The sequence below is a fragment of the Falco cherrug genome, chromosome 3 (assembly GCF_023634085.1).
Source record: "Falco cherrug isolate bFalChe1 chromosome 3, bFalChe1.pri, whole genome shotgun sequence".
NCBI classification, from domain to species: Eukaryota; Metazoa; Chordata; class Aves; order Falconiformes; family Falconidae; genus Falco; species Falco cherrug.
In genome coordinates, this window is record NC_073699.1 from 12055925 (window position 1) to 12078032 (window position 22108).

The following is a 22108-nucleotide window of genomic DNA, read 5'->3' on the forward strand; positions in this document are numbered from 1 at the left end:
TTTTGGAGGGCGGCTGGTCAGGTTGGTCAGGAGACAGGTCAGACTCGGAAGGACAGGAACGTAGTACAGGTTTTATCTAACTCAAAATGAAACCCCCAACATTTAAAAAAGATTTTCAAACTGTTTTGAAAATATTTTGGTTCTGTGTCAGTAAAACTGATCTCATTTCACAATTCAAGGGGAATTAAATAGTTTCATCTAAACCCCAATTTTTTTCAAGAACAAACTCAGCAATACTTTTGATCCTGAAGCTTCACATTTCTTGGCTGCCAGTGCAGCAGAGAACTAGATTATAATACTGAGACAGCTGTTATCAATAATAGTAGTCCAAGAAACAGCTACATGTCTCAGTATATACAAATACAGCGTCCCCTATATTTTGAATATGGTCAGGCTATGAGGAAATGCAACAGCATTCCAGGAAAATTGAGAGCTGTGACATAAACTAATGTCACCGCTCAGAAAATATGATGAAGATAAATGCATGTACTGAATATACTGCTTTCACACTGGGTAAGCAATGAAGTCCGAGCCCCCACAATTATGAAACTTTCTGTGATACTGCAAAAATATTTAGTTATTTATGATACAAAGCTACAAACTTTTTATTAGTTTGGAACTGAACCTCCCAGGTTCTCACCTGAACCTTGTCTTGAGTGAATCCTACAAAACTTGCATACACTTGTTCTTCAAGAAATGAAGATTTCAAATGAACCATTGCATGCCAGTACATCTTTGGCAGAGGAAAGGTTCAGACTGCAAGGGTCTGCTCAAGGTCCACTGTCTCCAGAGAGCAGGTCTTTGGAAAAAGTCTCCTTTGCTCTCTCAGAGGGGCTGTCTTTCTCAGCAAGACACAGGCAGCAGAAGGCCCTCAGACCAGCTTTGCAAGATGACAAAAATTATAAGCAGTAGAACCTAATTTCCAAAATTGACTTGAGCACTTAGGAGCCATGCAACTAGAATACTTATATCTATTATATTTGCTATTTGGCACATGCATAATTTGGTACTTAAAACATGTAAGCTATCTTGTCATGGGTAACATGATTCTTCCCAGTGATTTAAACTTCCCAGTATGAGAATGGACTTTATAGGAGCCATAGTTTTTAATCTAACTGTTGTGACAATACGTGGGCTTTAGTTAGGGTAATTTCTACTACTTAAGTGAAATAGAAATTTGATGACCTTGTTCATTAAGAGAATTTAATCTTATTAGAAAGGTTGAAGAAGGAGAGATGGGCAATTTTCTCTGCAGAATAAACCCATTAACACCTTCTTCTTACAAAATAAACCAGAATAATCTTTCTGCATGAGGATAGAAAAGGCATCCCTACCTTTTTATTTAAATAGGCACTGTTGCTTAGCAACGAGAGCTGATATTGCCTTCCAGGAGTATCAGAAAAACCGCGATTCAGCACAAACATTTATCATTTTCACATGAATCGTTCACCTTGGGTAATGATCCAGAATGACTGTTTTACAGGAAAACATTCATGTGTAAAACAAAAGAAAATTAATTTCATGCTGTCATCAGCCATCAGATTTTTCCACACAAACCAGCCTTTATTTGCAAAGGATCTATCAACAAACCCCAAAACATTTGGGGGATAGCTTTTAGTATTTAATAGTCTGAAATCAGGAAAAGCAAGGCTTTAGCTCCTCTTTTCTACATGCAGTTAATGGTTTATGGTAAAATCTTCCTAGTCTGGCCTTCTGAGGGAAAAGTGGTGGTGGTGGGGGAAGTATTGTGAAGTATTTCTGAGAGACCTTCAGGCCATCTGCTAGGCGGAGAGAAAATACATTGATTTTAAATCAAAATGAAGCAGGTAGGGTGTGAAAGCCACCACAGAAACAGGGAAGATGGTGGGGGCGGGGGGAAACAAAGCAAAAATACCTGCGGAACAAACAGACAGAACAGAGTATTTAATAGCAAATTATTTAGTACTGAAAGAAGGCCAGCAGTTTAAATTGTCATTACTTTGTAGAACATAATGCAGGAAAAGAAACCAGGACAACACTTGCAACACCTTAAAGTGCCTGGGTATGCTGCAAACAGATGTAATGCACTGATGGCAGCAAAGGCGCCTCGGCGCTGGAGCCGGCACTATGGTCCCTGCTTTAAAAACTCAGGTGGCTTCAGGTGTCTTCATCCCTCCCTCCCCCTGCTCACCACTCACCCCTGGGATGTGCAGAGGAGGAAAGGGAGGCAGGAGGGGACACGGAGCCCTCCTCGAGTTTGCCATGTGGAGGTCCCCAGTTAGGGGATGAGCCAGGACTGTCCTGCACTAGGCTCTGGGGATCAAGGCCAGAAGTAAGACAAGCCCTGCAGGTCTTGCTTGACACCCCATCCCTCGCAGCACCCTTGGCACGGCACACCGAGCCGCGCACCATCCCCTCTGTAGGGCTGGAGAGGAACCCAAACGTAACTGCAAGGTGTAACTGGCTCCATGTTTCTTCCTGTGACCCCAGGCCCAGCGTAAGGCACTGTTTCTTCGGCAGCTAAATGGCAAAGCCTAAAGCCGAGCAGGGCTGTATCCTCATAGCTATTTTAGGTGCCAGAATGTCCTCAGCGAGTCCCAGACTGTGACTCAACGTCCCCTCCCCTTCAGCTGGGGATGGAGCCAGTGCTGCAGTTTGGATGACTTCTCCCTTCAAAACCCAGAGAGGGGCCCAGAGGCATTCAGCAAAGCCTGGGCAGTAAAAACTAAGATGTCTCACACTTTTTTCTTTTTTTCTTAAACATCAGAAACATTTTGGTTTTGAAAAGGAAGCCCAAACTTTCCTTTCTCCAAGAATAAATATTTGCACAAAAATTGCGGCAGCCAGCATTACAAAATGATCATTCCCTCACATGACAGTCATTTCTATACTTGCCTGTGCAGTCAATCATTTGTGGTTTATTTTTTGTGTGTTCATGACCCAGTGAACAGCCTGTCTGACCTTAACCTCAAACATCTTCCCTGTAACTTTCAGACGCATGTTTGCCTAAGTAAGGACAACTAAAGGCATTTAAGATGCCTGATAGCATCTGCCTGGCCTTCCTCTGCCAATGCAAAAGGGCACAAGTCTTCCTCAGGGACTGTCTTGCCCCTGCCAACCTTCTGTGGATGTCTCAGATGCCCTTGGTGCAGCTCTAGTGGCAACCAATATCTGTGTTTTCACAACTAAATTGAGCCGTTGGTCTAATGCTTTTCCTGAAACTCCGACTCTAAAAAGGAATAAATGTGTCAGAAATCCACAAATGTATGGATTCCTTTGCAGTGACAGGTTTCCCTGCAAACTGCTGCTCTACATTGCTATGATTTTCCCCAATATGAGGCTACATTCACATTTATCTGTAAGGGTATTACAGGAAGAATACCTTATTTAAAAAAAGAAAGACAGGCTGAGATTATGGAGCAAGGAGTAGTTATTGATGACCTTAGAGAAGACCCAGAATGTTTAAATATCAACAGTGTTGTTTCTAACTTTTATTCATGCACTGTGCATTATAGGGGCAAATTGAGCAAAGCTCTTAAACACATAACTGTTGCAGCACTGTAGGCAAATTCTGTAGAGGAAATTGAGTGAAGTCCAGGGGCCTTTCAAATAGTGTCTCAGTATTCTGAGCTCAGCACAGTAATTTGGTATGCACCTTTTTTTTTCAGTTTTTTTTTTGGTTTAATGTGGGTGACTTCAGAGTTGTGCAGAGCGAGGACTTGACCCTCTTGTAATACCATAGTTCTCTCCTCCCCCCTTGCTTCCAAGCATTGCTGATGCTGATGCTGTGCCCTACAGAACAACATCCTGAGCAACCAAACATCTCTGTTGGCCTCAGAAGGCAACAATAAGAGAAAAGACATGATTCTCCATTTTCTTAGCTCTATTTTTAGGTTGACATCAGTCTTGCTTTTCTTGTTTTTCTCCAGGTTTCCCCAAGTACAATATTAAAGAAAGAGTTCAGTTCTCTTAACACTCAAGTCTTGGTCCAGTTGTTCATTTCAGTGAGTGCACTTGGGGCATTTGTCTGAAAAACTGGGTATACTTTGACATCCAGCCGTGAGGAGAATGGACTAATTTTTTCCAGTCTTGGCAAGATGAGCACTTCTCTTAAATCAAAACAACTTAGTCATATTATGAAAGATGAGAACCTTGCGAGTTTATATTCCTTGCTGTGTTTGGGTATTTGTGTGGGCCCAGGGCCAGAAGCAGGCAAGGGGTTTGAAGAAGCAGGGAAGGATCCTTGCATTGCTGATTTGGACAGCGTTTCTGCCTCCTCCAGATGGGTCTGGGAATCACCCACACCATGAACTGCTGCTTAGTGACGGTACAGTTTGTATCAAGTCTATGTTGACTGGTCATGCTCTGGCTTCCAGGCATCTAAAGGAAATTATTGTCAAGCATCAGAACCAGTTGTTTGAATACTGCTGAATAACTGACTGAGCAGTTAACTGTCCTTATACAGCCTCTTGCATCTGAAATTATCACAACTGGCAGGCCCTTTTAAAAATTAACAAAGGGAAGCAGAGATGCTTGAATTTCTTTGGCCGAGCAGAGGTTACAGAAAAATTCTAGTGTTGATTACAAAGATGCAGCACAGCCATCTCAAAGAAATCCAGAGGTTTCTTCATTTCCCAAATTCTCCCTGCGGATAAGAGACCTGAAAAAGCAGCGTGCCTCCGTAACCAGATTCCTGACTTGCAAGAGTCTGAGGGAGCACAAAGTGCTCTCCTTTCCCTGCTCTCTCTTCCACATACAGACATGCTTTTGTTGCAGCCTGCAACAAAATAGGGCCTAAATACGTAGAGTACCACACCTCAAGCAAAATTTTAAGTGAGTAGTCCCATGAAAGTCAAGAGATGAGGATGTTAACTCCCAACAAGATTGGGTTTTCAACTCTGGAGCATAAGGATTTTAGAAAAGAGGGTGCCAAAAAATATTTAATTTGGAAGACTTTGAGCAACTCTGACTAATGGCAGGGCAAGCAAGAAGTGAGCTTGTGCTCTGTGTCAGGGATCAGCTGAGACAAATACCAAAATATGAAAACAGCTGCTGACAAAAAGGTCCGTGTAGCTGAACAGTCTGTCTGACAGTAGCCCAAAACCAGATGCCTAGAGAGAAGCACAGGAATAGAGCAAGCATATTTTCCCAGCACAGCCTGCCAGCCTCCAACACTTTGTGCCTCAGGCATTTCCCGAGCCAGAGATTGTCTGTTGTATTTAGCAGCTGAACACAGACTTCTCCTCCACAAACTTGTCCAGCCTCTTCTTAAATGACGTGAACATTTAACATCCACAACACACTGTGGAAAGAGTCCAAGGCTTTAACACATGGCAAACAAAGAACTACTCTAATTTGCTATGGATCTGTTACCTGTTGGCTTCACTAGATGTCCCCTAATTTTTTTTTTAACTTGCAGTCATGGTAAATATTCTGCCCCTTCATCCCTTAAGCCATCCATGGTACAGTGACCTTTGTCATACCCATCATATCCCTGACACCTTAGTTATTTCTTTTCCAGATGAAACGTCCTAGCCCACACTGCAATGCCAGACTCAGAAGCCATCGCTGATGCTTTTCTGGTGCCCACAGCACCCCGGCCTGAGAGATCCCCCCATGTATTTGTCAACCCCACGGGAGGATTTCTTGTAGAAAAGCTGTGTTGATTCCTTCCTACTGCCGTGTTTATCCATGTGCTCGCTGTATTTCAATTTACCATCCAGCTTCACAGGACCATATTTGACTCCTGTGGGAGAAAATGTCTTTTAAGCAAGAGATTACACCTTACCATTTGCAGTTTAGCTTTCAGCCCTGAATTCCTTTACTCTCTTTATTAGGCATTTTGATGCAATCTCCCCTTGCTTTTTCTCATTTTCTGGCAGGCGGAGGGAAGGCTGCTTCACCATGCTCTCAGATTTAACCTGCCAGAGGTTTATGAACTCCAAAGGTCAGGCTATGAGGCCCTTCTGTGCCTTCATATATCTGCCTTCCAAAAAAGTAAACCCATGTTCAGAAATCAGACATCCCTCTGATCTGAAGATAAGCCGGTCTCAGTGCTTTTGAATGAGTTTCCCCTACAGATGGTAAATACCAAGCAACTCTAAAAGACCATTACTTAAAAGAACCGAACCAACAAAAAACCCACCCTTCCTTCTCTTTTTACAAAAATAAGCTGGAGAGCGCGGGGTCTCGTAACATGTGCCTGTGTCGCATCTTCAACAACCTTTCCTCATCTTGTCAGGACACGGTCACATCCGCCTTGTCACAGCTGCCTTCGCTGCTTCAGAGCAGGCCCTGCACAGCATGAACTCTTTGGAGAAAATCACATCCACCTGGATGCCAGGAGAGCCCTTGCTGAAAAATGGACATTTTTAGTAGCCCCTGACCCCTTTTCTCCCCTCTCCATCCTTGGCTTACGGCAAGGCTAGGCAGCCCCTGCGCCTGGCCACACCACACCAAGCAGATTTTCCACTCATTTGCCACTCCAGTATCTAACAAATGACGTTAAAGTGACCCAAGCTGCCAAACACCCGACATGAGGCCTGGCATGCCCAGGGCACCCCAGAGTCCCCTCCCAGCTGGCCAGAGCTTCCTCCCTCAGACCCGGCTCCACAGGGAAGGATGGCATTCCTTCTCCCTTTTCACTGGTGACATGCAGACAGTGAGCTCCTTGCTTTAAGACTTCAGGTGTCCTATGCACACACAACCATGCAAATGCTGTGATGCCACAGCAGCAAGAACATACTCTTGCAAAACCCTTCGCAGGTTTTCTATTGCATCCCAGGCTGTTTCAGGCAGCTGCATTTCCAGGACATCCCTTTCTGTCCTGACAGATGAAGTGCCTCCTCGCTCCTTCCCTTCCCCAGCTGCACAGCTCTGCCGTTACAGTCATATGCCAGGCATTTCCTTGCTTGCTTGAGCTTTCCCTTCCTTCTGTGCTCTGGAAAACGCAGTGGGTCCCACCACAGTGGCACCACTGCTCCCCTGCCATTGCAAAAGGGAATTTTTTGTGGTGAGCAAGGAAAGGGAAAGGGAGACACAATCATATTTCAGAGGGAACATCAGCAAGTATTCAGGTTTCGGCAGTGAGAGTGGGGAGGTGGCAGGAGCGGAGGTGATACCTCCTGGCCAGATCCCGCTGTGAGAAGGCCCTTGGGATGGCTTCGGCTCCCCAGTGAGATGGGAGCATGCTGAGGAGTTCATGGGAGATTAAAAAGCAAACCCAAAACTTACCTGTCACCTGGGGACAGATACAGAGAGAGAAAGTTTGGGTCGTTTCTCTGCTGTGCAGGTACAGGAATACAATGCCAGGGAGAGAAAAAACCCAAGCCAGTGAGCTGGTCCTGTCCCAGCAGTGTCACTGTGATGACCTGCTATGTTATGAAAACTCACCAGCAGCTCAGCCTTATGCTGGCAATCAGTAAAAGCCATTGAGGGTCATGATAGACATATGCCTGATTTTCCACTACACTACTTTAACAATGAGGATCTTAAGTTTGATTATGTGGAAACTCCCCACCCCCCACCCCCTGCTGCCAGCTGATTCATCTCGTAGTTCTACATATCACTGTAAGAACAAGCATCAGAAAACATATTTACTGACGTTCACGCATGGACTTCCACCTCCACTGAGAAACGTGAGCAAGATTTGGCCAATGAATGGTCACTGACTTGCAACCTCCTCAGTCGATCACCTGGACTGCCTGCCAAGCAAATGGCCTTACTCATCCTATCAATACTGAGCCATTCATCGTTTGTATTATCCGCGACTACGTAGGCAGAATACCTCAGACTCTCACAGGAGCTTGGGTAACTCCAAGAAGAGTTACCCAAGAGGAGAAAAGGCTGCAGCTCTCCTACCTTCTCCAAAGCAGGTGCTGAAGTTAGTTTGCTCCTGTAATTGATGCCAAATAAAACAGAAGATGCTTCATTCAGTTAAGGAATGAATCACTACAAAAGTACTGACACTGCTGTGGAGGGCTTTTTTCAGACCCCCAGCAGCCAGTCACACATGAGATCTGAGCTCTGACAACTGTTATGTGTCACATGTGTCACGTGTTAGGCAATTCTATTTCCAGGCTGAAATGCAGGTAGCCACTCTGCAGTGCCATGTCACAAAAGACACATTGACAACCGTAATACCACATGAGGTACGTAACCATAAAGTAATCAAATACAGTGTAATTCAAATCCAGAAATAAGCTCTATTCTTCAAAGTATTTTCACAGCATACAATAGACCAGGAACAGACTAGAACAAAATTTGGGTGTCAAAAATATAACTTGCTATGAATAAACATAGAAATATTTTTTCAGTTGTCCTGATAAAGGTTTAGGATATATCCTTTATATGACAAGTGATAAAGATGTGAAAACACTTGATAAGGCAAATTATAAACAATAAATTAGCTAGACTTAAGATTACTAGCTAGAAAAAATACTTTTTTCTGAAGTTCTGATGCCTATCTGCTGAGACAATTGTGTGGATGGAGGGTATTCAAGAAGTAATGGAAACTTCTCAAGAATGGCCATTTACATGATTGAAAAAATATTTTAGGAGCCATCAAAGACATGCAACATGAAACTGTTAAAAATATTCAATTTTTTTGGCACAAATCCCTCTTTGCATTCTCTCTCATCTTTTTAAGATTACTTTTTCCATCTCTACCATTTATGTGAGCTTGAGTCTACGGCATGTAATGTTTCTTTAAAAAATAAAGGAAGACTATTCTAAACCAAAGAGCCCAAAGTATCTTTAGTGCTAGAAGGAACAGTTAAGATTTCTGTTCTGCATTAAAAGTATCAGGGTCGTTTATAAAAGCGTCAGGGTTTTTTTATTTTTTTAAAAGATCCCTCTTTCTGGTCCCTCTGGTTCCCTCTCTGGTGCCCATTTAGTAACTTTTATATTTATAATGGCTTAATTTGATATATCTATGGCCAATTGGATTGCTGCACTCATATTTTTAAAATTTGTATTAGTAGAGCCTACTTGGAAAAGATTTCCATTAACTAGTTTAAATCGCAGACACGCCTCTGTGATCATCCAGAAGACAAGGGAAAAATGACCTGACATTTCTGTCCAGATTTCACAGAAGACAAAACAGAGGAAAAACCTGCTCTGAAGCATGCAGCTGTACAGCAGGGGTGCATGAAAATAAACATCCCTTAAGCTATTTTATGGAGAAAACTGATTTAATCTGTTTAATAGCATGCAGTAATGCTGTTCAGTTACATGTATTTTTGTTAGGCTAAGTTTGGAATCTGATGTATTTGGCTCCACAGTGATGCCTGCACCTTAGCAAAGCCAAAGAGCTGGTGCTGCTGAAATACAATACCAAAGGAAGAGTAGATGTTACAAACCTGCCTCAGCCTGATCTTCTCAGTAGAACACCTCCCACAGTGGTGTACAGGCAGGACCAAGGCGCAGAGGTTGACAAATGTCTCAGGTGTCCGTATACATTTGCCGGTAAATGCAGAAGTTTTGCCTGTAAAGATTTTCTGGCTTCACAAAACATAAAAAAAGGGTAGATCGTGGACTCAATAAATGCATTTTTGCAAAACAAATACTATAGAATTTTTGAAAGGCTGCTTCAAATTTGAGGCATCCTCACCGAAAGAGTTTGTCAGCCTTTCTCAGAGCCTTCGCCGAAGGAGTGTACTGTATTTAAGTGATGTTCAGTTAATTTTCTTCATTTCTGCTGCTGCCCCAGACTTCATTCTTCAGTATTACAGTTCCTCTGGCCCAACTGTCCCTGCTTGCCTCTCTTAAGCCCAGCCCATTTCTTTGCTGAAAATCATTCGCTGTCTTTTCATCTCAGTCCCAGACCCCCTTACCCAGGAAGTTTCCTTCATCCTTCTTGTCCCAGTTCTCAGAACCCTATCTTTCAACCCTGCCCTGCCTTTCCAGGCAGCTTCCATATAATTCAGGTCATTTTGTTCTTCACACTACCAGAATAAATGCCTGGCCAGATCTCAGCCTTGCCAGACTACAAGCTCCGAAAGATCTGAATGTGCCCCTTTTCTTCTGGCGATGGAGTTGGAGAGGTTCAAAGACATGTAATGTAGCTAAATTTGATTGAATTTTAATTGGGAGATCAGTAAGACACATCCTTGTCCCAAAGCTGAACTCCTGGCAAGGCTCACACTTTCACCCTGAAGGCCTTAGAGGAGATGGAGAGCAATGGACCATTTTCAAAGGAAAGGTCAGCAGGAGTTTAACATGAACAAAATGACATTTCCTGCTAGCTTTATTTACAGAACCAGATGAACCATTTCAACTAACATTTTCAAAGCCCAGCATGGGAATTTTCATCACAAACAGCTAAATTGACAAAATTATAAAAAAACGAGGGCAGGTTACTTTCCTGGGGAACGCTGTGGGAAGAGGAGCCATGCATCGACTCTATCGGAGAACTTTTCCCCTTTAAACTAACACTGGCAGCTGTGGGGCAGCCAGCCTGCAGCACAAATGGTCACTGTAATTCTTTTTAATGAGAATTTGGACCTCCTTCAAGCCTAATGCTAAAATTAGGTCTTTCACTAGCTTTTTAATTTTCCAGTTCAAAGGCTAGAAGTTTTCAGAAACCACGTAAGCCACTACTGAAGGTTACAGTCTGGACCATGGTTCTGAGTCCAAGACATCCAACAGAAGCTGTTTTCCATTTTGTAGGAAGCCAGATAAACATAGCTCAAAAAGGCAAAAGCAACACTTCGCATCAATCTCGTGTTGCTAACGGGGAAAAAACAGATCCACTTTTTTACAAAAAGCCACGGGAATGGGAAGGATGAAGGCCTAGGTACACAGCTTTGGCTGTAATCACAGTGCATGGTAATTCAGATGTGTCTTTGCTAACAGACCTCTTTATAGGACACAGTTATTCCAAAGACATAAACAACATGCCAGCTTGACTGATGTGATTCATCACTGCTTGCTTTGATGAGATCAGCACATGCTATTGCAGAGCAGAAGAAGCCTCAGTGCCTGAGCCTGAATTTTATGGTTCAAGAATCAACAATGTTTTTGCTCAGGAAATTTATAGTCTTTGCCAGCCCCAAACTGGAACGAAGACACATCAGTCACAAGTTGCAACCTTTCCAGCAAACTCAGCTCCACATGCACTATTTCAGTTTCTTTTCTGGTTGTGTCATTTTGCTAGTAGACATAGGGAAAAGGGTAAAAGTCAAAACAGGCAAGTTGCATCAATACGTTGAAGTCAATGTTTCTTGTGGCAGTCTCAGAGTGCCAGCTCAGATCATGTAAGTCTATATACTTAAAAATGTTCGACTTAGAAAAATTACCTTTATTAATTTTCCACGAGTGCCCCCCAGAGTGGGTTCTTTAGAGCATTCAAAAGGCAACACTGCTGTAGTAAGTGCTCTACCATATCAGTCGTTCCATTTTGCTTTTCACATCCGATATGTTAACTTGCCTTTAAATCAGTACAGAGGCTCTCCTGAAGTTTTTATGCATGGGCTTTTTATATACTGTTTTATCTTTTCCTTAAACTCCCAGTTACTGATTTTGTTTCAGGGTGAAGAAGAACCACATGAGGCAAAATCAAATTTTAAAGAGACAAATAATCAAGGTCATAATCCGTGACGATTTTTCCCCCCCTTTTTTAATAGAGTCACCCACCTACCTGATAGGCTGATGTGCTCGTTTACCTACCTACCTTTCAAGAAAAGTTTTACACATAATTAATATTTTCCTTTTTTGCCAGAAGTTAATCAATTAGTGCAAATGATGATGCACGCTCGTCAGTTACCAATATATTGCTTTATTTCTTGGTAGCAAATTAAGGCTTTATAGTGAGATTTGTACAGTACAGGCCAATTTAAACATTAGAAACCTTAAAAACCACGTAGCACTATTCACTCAATTTAGCATAGCCAGAAAAGTAGCTTTTTTTTTTTTTTTAATAAACAGTTAAATGTTACTAATGAGGCCTTATATTTCATGAGTGCAAATGGCTCAAAATCCCACCATCCTCAGGAATGGGCTTAACATTTAATTATCCTTGGGGCCATTTTGAGATAAAAGATAAACAGAGAGTATAGCTGGCTCGGATAAAATATACTGTACTACTTTCTGGAGGAAAATCTCTAATTTTAAAAATACGGAAAGGAAAATCAAAGTGATATTAACTGGCCAAGGGTGGTATCACCCCCTATTAGTCACTGACCAGTAATAGTAGCAATGACAAATTCATTTTCTAAGGTCCTCTGCTTTAGTACAATCTGATTTATAATTCAGAGCTGATGACATCCTGTATGTTAAGAAACTGAAAATTGGAGGCACATACATAAGTTACAAAAATTTTTGCAGCAGCAGGACAAGTTCCCTCTGCAGGGACATGTCCAAACCATTACTTTTTTGTAATTTGAGAGAGCATTGCTACAAGTATTTCCTCAGCAGTTATGTATTTTTCTCGAGCATATGGATTTTCACTTCATATCAATGTTTTATTGGTGTTGTCTGGAGATGATGGAACTACTGCTTATGAAAACCAGACATGGTGCTTCCCTTCTCATGTTCTCTACTGAGACGTTTATAGTGTTTGAGCTGAACGTATGAATTCACCTGTCAGTCAGGCGCAGGGGGCCTGCCTGAAAATATCATCACCCCTAACGTGTCTGGCTTTCAGATCTGAGCATTACATGAGAAAATGCAGAGAAATGGCTGCCAGAAAATTGTGAAGAAAGTAACCATGAAATGACCAAATGCTCAGGGGAAGGAGGCAATGAGATGGGGAAACCTCCAAACCACTCTTGCTCTTGCACGAGCAAGAGTGACCACGAAAGTACCAGGGGCTCCCAGTGTCACAGGGCAATGCTGGGGTTTCAATTCCTTCTTGAACAGCAGCTGTTCCTCCAGCCTAAGGGAACACACACAGACATGGTTTCACAAAATCTAAATCTAATGTGAATAACACTCTAAGCCCCTCTGTCCTCAGGGGTGTTATCTAACATCAGGCTAATGTCTTTGAAGTCATGAGATCAGCCGTCTGTCCTTTGAACTGGAAGGCCACAGAGAAGGGTTGGGTTTCTACGTGTATTAAGGCACACACTGAATTTCCCTCAACACACACGCCTGGTTTGCTCAGGGAATGTCAGCTGCAGTGGTGCCGTGGCTGCTGAAGAGGTACAGTGGAGGGACAGAGACAGACTTGCTGGTGACAGCTGCACAGCACCGCAATCGGGACTGCCCTGTGCAAGCTGCTCCACAATGCCTCAGAGAGTACCTGGCGTACCACGGTGCTACCTCAGCTTGTTGCGGAACTACAGCAGCTTCTCAGGCCCATTTGCTGGGTTTTCCCTTTGCCAGACCACCGACATCTCATCTGGTTCCCTTCACTCAGGTGAATATGTCACTGCTTATCAGACCCAGGAGTCCCTATCTGCTACCGGAGGGTGGTACGACACATGCAGGAGAGGGTGGATTTAGAAATGAAGGCAAGTAGTGATAATGCTTGAGTGACCCAGAGGTGGGCTTTCCAAGAGAATCCATGCATGGGCACAGTCTCCAGAGCCACTCAGCGGAGGGCTCAGCAATGGCCAGCAGGTTTTATTCTGCCTCAATCAAGTACGTTTAAGAACATTACCCAGTATTTCCTGAGGGATTACAATGGATGACTACCAAGATACTACTTGGAAACAAGATGCTTTATCAGCCATGTTGGAAGAAGTTGGGGAACACAGACACATATTGCATAGTCAGCTTCATGAGCACAGCTGGAATTCAGATGTATTTGACACAGCTTAGTAGCATTTCCAAAGGAGGGATTATGTGCTATTTCCTTTGGAGGTAGCTACTGCAGCCTGGGACAAGATCACGGCTGTTATGGAAATGGCACCCCACTGGGGACGCTGAGTGCTCATTGCTTTTGCATTAAGGCAGCTTCTCCATGGAGACCCACTGCACCTTAACAAGTGATCATACAAAAAGCAAACAAAATAGTCCTCTAGAACCCCCCCCCCCACCCACAACATACAAGAAAAGCCGACTCCCATGAGCTATAGAAAAGACAGCATTACTGAATATGGGAGTGTGTGTTTATACATCAGTGTTTTTAATACTGCATTGTAATGACAGGTGTGGGTGTCCTTTCAGAAGAAGGCGGGGTTGGTGTGCTCTATAATACAGCGCTTGCAATGTCGTTTAACAAATCGCAGAGCATCCACAGACACATCGCAGTCCTGCACATTCAACATCTGCAGGTCAAAACAGTTGGCAGCTACAATCTGCAAGCCCTGCCCAGTGATGCTCTCACATGATTTCAGGCTCAGGCGCTTCAGGTTGAAGCAGTTGAGGGCTAGAAACTCCAGGCCGGTGTCTGAGACCAGAGGGCACTTGCCGATATCTAGTGATTTGAGTTTTGTGCAATTTTTGGCGAGGTACTCCACACCGTGGTCCGTGATGCCCTCGCAGCCCCGCGCATTGAGGTAGCGCAGCTTGCTGCAGTATTTGGCTATGTAACGGATGCCCACGTCTGTGATCCGACCACAGTGAGCGATGCTAAGGTATCGGAGGCGCGACTCCAGCTTGGCAATCTCCCGCATGCCGAAGTCACTGACAAAGCGACAGTCACTCACGCTCAGTTCCTTAATGGACGTGCAGTAAATCATCAGGTAGCGGAGACCCTCGTCGGTGATGCGGACACAGCGGCGCAGGTACAGGTGGGTCAGTTGAGTGCAGTGAGCGGCGATGGTGTGCAGTCCTTCGTCCTCTAGGACGAAGCAGTCTGTCATGTCCAAGTAGCGAATGGAGATTTGTTTCCCATGTAAGGGAGACAGCTTGATGGAGGCTTCGCGAGTCAAACTGATGCACGTTACTTTGGAGCATCCTAAGTGGAAAAACAGTGAATTTAAGCAAGCAGTAAAATCAAATCACACAGCAAGACCACAAAGATGAGCATGAAATTGCACGATGAAGATATCTTCCTGTTGTAAAAGCAGAACCATCCTGATTGACTAGTCTGGATTTGCTGTCCTGTGTCTGTACCCCAGAGGAAATAACAAACTCCACTGGAGTCAGTGAGGTTGCTTTGGGATTTCGAGCATCAGCCAAGTGACAGACCAGTTTTGTCTGTATCCTAAATGTAAAATGATGGTCCTAGGTTTATCTAGGGACAGTCTGTGATCTGTTACTGCAATATAAACCCAGTGACAATCTGAGAAAATGGCAGCTTTTTGATCAGAGGCAGTCTCATTGCTGACTGGCTGAGCTTGCAAACCAACATCAGAGGCTCTTTCCGCATCCAACTCATTACAAAAAAGACAAAACCCACCCACCCTCCAGAAAGCATTTGGAGAGCAGATGTGAATCCAGCCCCAAGCCTGCAATGTGGGAAGGATGCAATACTATGGCAAGACTATGTGCTTGCAGAGGGTGGAGATTCGGATAACCTAAGGAGAATGGGGAGAATCAGCAGGAGCCAAGAACTGGAAGGGCATGGGAGGACATGGGCAGATGCAGAAAAGGACTGTTTCAAGTGCAGATGTCTGGCATGAATGAGGTAACTAGACTAGAGAAGAAACACCAGATCTTGCACGGAAAGGTAAAAGAGCTAAGTTAAAGGGAAAAACATGCTCACAGACTTCCACCATTTTTAACCTCCACTCTGTGCACGGTGGTGAAGGAAAGGGTTTTTTCGGAAATTGCTATTTCTGCTGCACTGCAAACTGGCAGTCTCAGGTTCCTGAAGGGAAATTCTTATCTGTGCCAGGTTCAGCTGGGCACATTGCATTAGCATAGCTACAAACAGCTGCAAGGCAGAAGGGAAGGTCTACCTGTTAGTGATCAAGACCCAACAGTTTCAGCTGTAAATGCCACTCAGACAAATTCTGCAGCTTATGCCTGAAGACATGGCCTCAGGTAGGGATAAAAAGAGCTTTCTGTTTTGCTGAAACACTGGCCAACAGGGATGAAGTGACCCATGAAAAGCCAGAAAAGTTAGGATAATGACCTTAGAGCTCCATGTATCAGAAATGCTGCAGAAATCCTGTAGTCTGGAAGTAAGGAGCATGACAACATATGGAGACCACCTCAAAAGCTTGAATGACCCAAACCCGTACCACTTGGTATAACAGGTTCTCATTCAGAGTTGTAATGGAAGGTATGATTATGCTTCCATTCTTAAGAACAAGGAAAAAAAACCCTTGACATAATCCAGTGAGCTCACACAAATGCTGTAAGAAGCATGGGATATGGACTTGAACCATTTTGCCACTTGCAATTTGATTTCTACATTTATCATTCGAATTTCCAGCTGGATCTTTAATTTAGGCTTCACATTTATTTGAAGAGTTGTACTTTTTACCTTAGGCCTCACACAGTGGAATAGACAAATCGTCCACAGGTCATGCAGAAGCTCTGGGACCTTCAAGCAAAGCACTTTGTTCAACGAACAACATCTGCTTAAAACTGAATGCTACTATTTCCTCTTCAGACTGTGCTGTAGATCTGTCTATGTGACGGTACAATCTTTGGAAATATGTTTGCCTTTGAATAAGTACTACATACACGCTTAATAAGTGATTTTTTTTCTAAAGAGAAGCAGTACAATACTAATGGTGTCAAAATTTCACTTCCCATATATTCTTTGGAGTAGGCAATACAAAATGCACCGTAGGACTCCCCATTCCTCGAGCTGGGTTTGCACAGAAGAATCTGGCACCTAGGCAGAGGTCTGCTGGACCTGACATAGCTGTCGCTATTGCATTTGCCTGAGGAGGTTGCTGGGTTAAGGAGTCGGTTTGGATATTTTACATGCTGACCAGAATTCAATTTCAAAATCTGGCTAAGTGAGAAGGAAGGGTTCATGAGGCCAAGGAGAATGTTCTGTCTGCTGAGGATCCAAGAAGGGAGAACACTTTAATGATCACAGTTGTAAAATGAGTGGGTCAGAAGGCTCACAGCAGGGTTGGAGTCACGTAGATCAGCGTGTGATCCCTGTTTTGACAAGCTCAGCATCGCCTTTTCTAGTTACTTTGGCTACACTGTAAAATATTTAATGGGAAGGATATTCAAAATGGTTTCACCAGACAAAAAAGTCCATGTTGATATAGCGCTGCCTGATTTTTAGGCAAAATGACAGGTTCCTGGGTCTGCAACAATTTTTTTTTGTCCTAAATAATAAAAAAATGTAAAAACAACTATCTTGTAAAAGGATTTTCCATAAGTAAGTATAACTGATATTTAAAAGGGAGGAGAAACTTCCAAACAAATTGAAAAAAATGTTGGCTAACGTGTTAGATAACAACTTGCAGTCAACCTCAACCAAATTCTAGAGATATCTCAGACCTGCCCACAAAGCGGATGCTCGCAGTGACAGAACTTACATTGTGGAAAACGCTTAAAGTTAATATCAACATCTGGTTTTGACATTAAAGATTTTGGTACGTTATTGCTGCCAAGTAACCATCCAAGAGGGAGAGGGATTCAAATAAATATACAACTGTGAAGTGGGTTTTAATTAACTAGCTACAAGCATAGTGTCATCCCCCAGCACTTCTACCCAACTTCTCTTGCTCGGTATGAAACCAAACCAGTGAACCACTTCATTCCTGAGAACTGCTTGAGTGTGTACGTGCAAGCCTTGTCCTTCTTACTCCAGAAGGAAGAAGAGGAAAATGGAACCCTACTTCCAAAACATCCTCCAAAATTAACCACACCAGAATGAAAAAATTGGATTAAAAGCAAGACCTCGGAGATTAATTATCCTTATTTCATATGCAGGCACATGCAGCAAAAACCATGTTTGAACGCAAAAACCCCAACTTCTGAGCATGTTCAAAACCAGGATTTTCCCCTTGCCAGCTCCAAATGAAAGGACAACTTAGAAAAATGTGAGATTAATATTACTTTCCTGTCCTGCTGCTAGGACAAATTCAAGGACGATGGCTATTTTCCTTGCCCTCTACACACTTTGGACCAAACTGATGAGCTCTTAGGGACAGACACCATCTTCTAGGTCTGAAAGTAACAGGCTTGGGGAAACCACAAATGAAGAACCTATTTCCAGACTTGGTATCATCTATTCATTTTCCCTGTTTTTGAAAACGTCACCTTTGGTCTATAGCATATCTGTCAGTAGGAGCTGTGGACCAAAGTATTTTCAACCACCTACAAGCCCCCAGGTGCACTCAGGGTGTCAGCTAACAGACTGGCATGCCAAGGCAGTTCACCCTCTGCTCAGCAATTCTGTTTGTCCTGTGTCTCCAGGACCAGGATACTTGAGCCACTTAACTCTCCCTACAGTCCTAGAGGGTGTAATAAGAAAAGCATAAATATGCCAGGGATACAGCCAGCCTTCAAAGTGGTACGTAGCTCTAGGTCTGAACCACACAGGCATATACATTTTCTCCTGGTGTTGCAGATGCTTCAACCTGAATGTGTGGTTAGCAATCTCAAACTAACGTCAGTGTGTACTGACAATAAGTAATTCATATGCAAGGTCATTGCGAATAAGACTCCATGGGATAGGACTCCCATGGAGTCCTGCAGAGACTCCTTATCACCTGGCGGTTTCAGAGAGCAATCACAAAAAGTGAGTAATTCCGATTTGTGGCTATTTGCTTTGATGCCTTTCATGACGTTCTGCCATGCTAGGAATATTAGGTAAAAGAGTTGGATAAATCAGTAAAAAAAAAAAAAAAAAAAAAAAAAAAAAATGCGTAGAAAAATGAAAGCAAATCAGTGTGCACCAGATAGGCAGACTTGGAAAAATTGCTTTATGTGGGTACCAGTGACTTGAAAGTATTGCTTCCTATCCCCTCTTCATCTTGCTTGTTGCCATTAGTACCTCTGCAATGGCAAATCTGGTCCAGCTGATTAATAACAACATTAGACTGATAACAAATGAGATCACAAACTAAGTATCGAACATCAAATTTACTTCAGTGCTTTGCTTGGCTATATCCTTTCCATTAAGTGCCAACTTATTTGCAGTGAGGAAATTCTTCGTGGCTGACCTTGGGGAAAAAATACCTTGTTTCCCCAGTGCAACGGAGGAAAATTGTCTAAAACATTTCTGCTGATCTAAACAGCTGCAGTGATACATTGTAACTGGGTGAAAGGAAAAGCAGAAAGCCACTAAGCAAATATATACACTATTAAAAAAAAATAAAAAAAGTCCAAGCTAGCTAAGTCTCATTAAAATAGCAATGGAAACAAGGGGACCTTGAAGTTTAGCTAGGGATGAAAATTGATCTTTATAACCCAGCCTGAAGCCTAGCACTGACTCTGAGCTCCTCCTCAAGTCAGTTATCATATTACAGTTATGTAAATTATATACATAATGTCCATATAACTTACATACTTATATACATGAAAAAGATAAAAAAAAATTTGCTGAAGTAACTAGCCTTCACCACAGCATTGATTGCAACATGGGCCCTTATAAGGGTGCTTTGTGCAAAAATCTATGAAAAGTACTGGTGCTATCTGAACGGGCCACCCCTGGTAGCTCGTCTCCATTGGAAGAGGACTGGCCACTCCAGACGTGCTGCTGGCATTTGGGGCGTTGAGATTCTAGCAGTGCCTGTCTCACCAGCACTGCGTTATAGGATACTGGCATTCCCACTTGGAAAGACAACACAGAAAGGGAAAGCGTGCAGTTGTGGGGTGAGGGGGTTGACAGGCATGAGGCTTTTAGGATCAGAGGCATCCGTATTGAAATATTTCCTGTTACCTGACACATCCAGGTGTTCCAGGTTTGGGCACAGTGACACAACATCAAAGACCGCCTCATTGGAGATGTTGTAACAGCCAGACACCTCCAGCCTCCTCAGTTCTGGACAGCACTGGGCAATGGTGTAGAGTCCTCTGTCTGTGAGCCGCCTGCAGCCACTAACAATTACCGTCTCCAACATGAGACATACGTTGGGTGTATCCTGACAAAGCCTCCGGGTCAGCACTTTAAGAGCCCTGTCTACGTTGATTGTCTCGCCGGTCAGGCGAATAGTCCTCCAAAGTCGGGGGTCCCAGGCAAGATTATACCAGCGGCGGCACACACGGGCACAGCGGCACAGCTGGTTGGTGGGCAGGAAGGAGAATATCTGGATCATGGAGTGGTCGGGCAACCGGTCGATGTTGGCTTGTTCCTTCTGGTGCTTGGACGCCAGCCGGATGAGAGGATGAGTGAGACGGGTTGGAGGCGGCGAGTGGACCATGGCAACAGTCTCCCCAGTGACTGAGGACGAAGATGTTGATGACCCTCTGCCATTCTGGAAGCCAGGGGAATTTGGTGGAAATATTAATGCTGGACTGGGTGTGCTGAGCGTCCGCATGCTCAGGTCGGAGTCTGGAAGACAAAACACATGATTTCAGTAAGCGGTGCGCAGATGCAGAGCCCTCTGCACAGCACAGCACCCTGCTAGCCCATTTGTTAATGGAGCATGATGGGCTTCAGGGTTTGTTGGGGCTTAAGCGGTCATTTTTTACCAGTTGAGTGAGGAAACACATATTTCAAAATCCATCGTAGCGCATACTTTGAAAACACTGTTCACCTTAGCATTGGGTACATGACAGAGATGTGCCCCTAGCCGCACTGTCAAAGCCAAACTAGCAAAGGAGGGGCTGCAGCTCTGAGCCCTGTAATGAAAAGGAGACAGCAGTGGAAGTCAAGGGATTTTAATTCTTTACACTCTCAACTAAACACTGCAAAAAACCAAGTACATTTGAATCACAGGCTTTTTTTTTGACAGAGTAACTGCCCATAACCTTGGCACCACCTAGGGAGCTGTGAGCTGTTAGGGGAGGAATACCGTGGTCTTTTGCATCTCAGCTCCTTCAGCCATTCAGCAGGAGGCCAAAGAAGAGCTCACAAGGCAAATGCTGCCTCCTTCACCAGACCTGGGCAGATGGGAAAAGCGCAACCCTGTACACTTACTTTCATTGTGCTACTAAAGAAGTTCATTTTTCATTCATGCAAATGGGGGCTCAGCACTTCAACCGAGAGCCCAGTGACTAGCTCTCAAAGGGGGGTTGGCTGTGCCTCTTCACGTGCATGCAGAAAGCACTTCGTTCCAACAGACCAAAGTGAACTCCAGTTTTGAAAAAACAAGCCCAGGAAAGTAAGTGGCAAAGAAAGAGCATGCCTGGAAACTTGTTACAGAGCTATTGCACAGCACTTACTGCTCTTTTTGCTAGGGCTAACGGTCACACTGGAAGCAGTCAACCCAAAAATACCTCTCCCCTACAATTTGCTACTTCTGTACCTTCCTTATTTCACTTCACTGGCAAAAAGCAGGCACAAAAATAAAGGGCCTCTGCTACTAAGAGAGGTTGCCTTTGCTGTAAGATTATTTCAACTCTTTTCCCTCTGTGCTGACATCATTGCCTACAAGTAATTTCTACTGTTCCCATCTCTTCAAGCAAAGCAAGCAGAAGACTGGAAGAAAACTAGAATATAATTCTGATAGTCAAGCAGTTGCCATGGGCTATAAACTTAGAGACTCTGAGATATTTCAGCAGTATGCTACACAAGATGCAACCAGTGTATGAGAGATGAATGCTGCTGCTGAGCTCACTCCTTCCACCTCTGACAGCTCAGTACTGATCTCAACAGAAATTCTTTATGGAGGAAAGCACCATCCACAGATGAATACAGGAACCACAATTTAGTTCCCTGTGGAATAACAAATATCATGAATGGAGTAAGAAAAATAGTTTTAGAGCACCAAACTTTCCTCCACATCACATTATCTGCTATCACTTCAGTGTTCAGACATTTCAGGAAAGTGTGCAAAGCTGCCTCCTTAAGTAACACTGACTCCGCAACTGTGTGACTGTGAGAATATAGACATGCGCTAAGCAGGGTAGAGCCAGAAATGCGTTAAACAAACCAGCCCAAATCTGCATTTAGGCAGAGTTTTTATATTAAGTACATTTTAGATGAATTTGATCAGTGTATTACACATTAATCTCCCCATCAAACTTTTACTTGGCCCAACACAGGCATGCTCTGATCTCACTACCTACAACAGTAGCAGCCATGAGCCTGCATTTTCACCATGTGAAATGTCATGAGCCTGCATTTTCACCTGCAAGGGAGAGACGCACAACTATTCAGCTGAAGAACCCAAAACACAAAGTCCAGCAGCTTGCCCAAGATCCCCTAGTTCAGTTG

At 43.6% G+C, this 22108-nt stretch overlaps 1 protein-coding gene across 1 annotated transcript in view; it reads right to left on the reverse strand.

Moving 5' to 3' along the window:
* Positions 1-11739: 11739 nt before the first annotated feature.
* The window catches only part of FBXL7 (F-box and leucine rich repeat protein 7), a 196483-nt gene continuing 186114 nt past the window's right edge, over positions 11740-22108 (reverse strand). The window contains exons 3-4 of the mRNA XM_055705667.1: positions 19670-20281; positions 11740-14821 (exon numbers count right to left, since the gene is read on the reverse strand). Of these exons, the coding sequence (XP_055561642.1) occupies positions 14085-14821; positions 19670-20281 (1349 nt within the window). The 3' untranslated portion in view covers positions 11740-14084. The remainder of the gene's footprint in view (positions 14822-19669; positions 20282-22108) is intronic.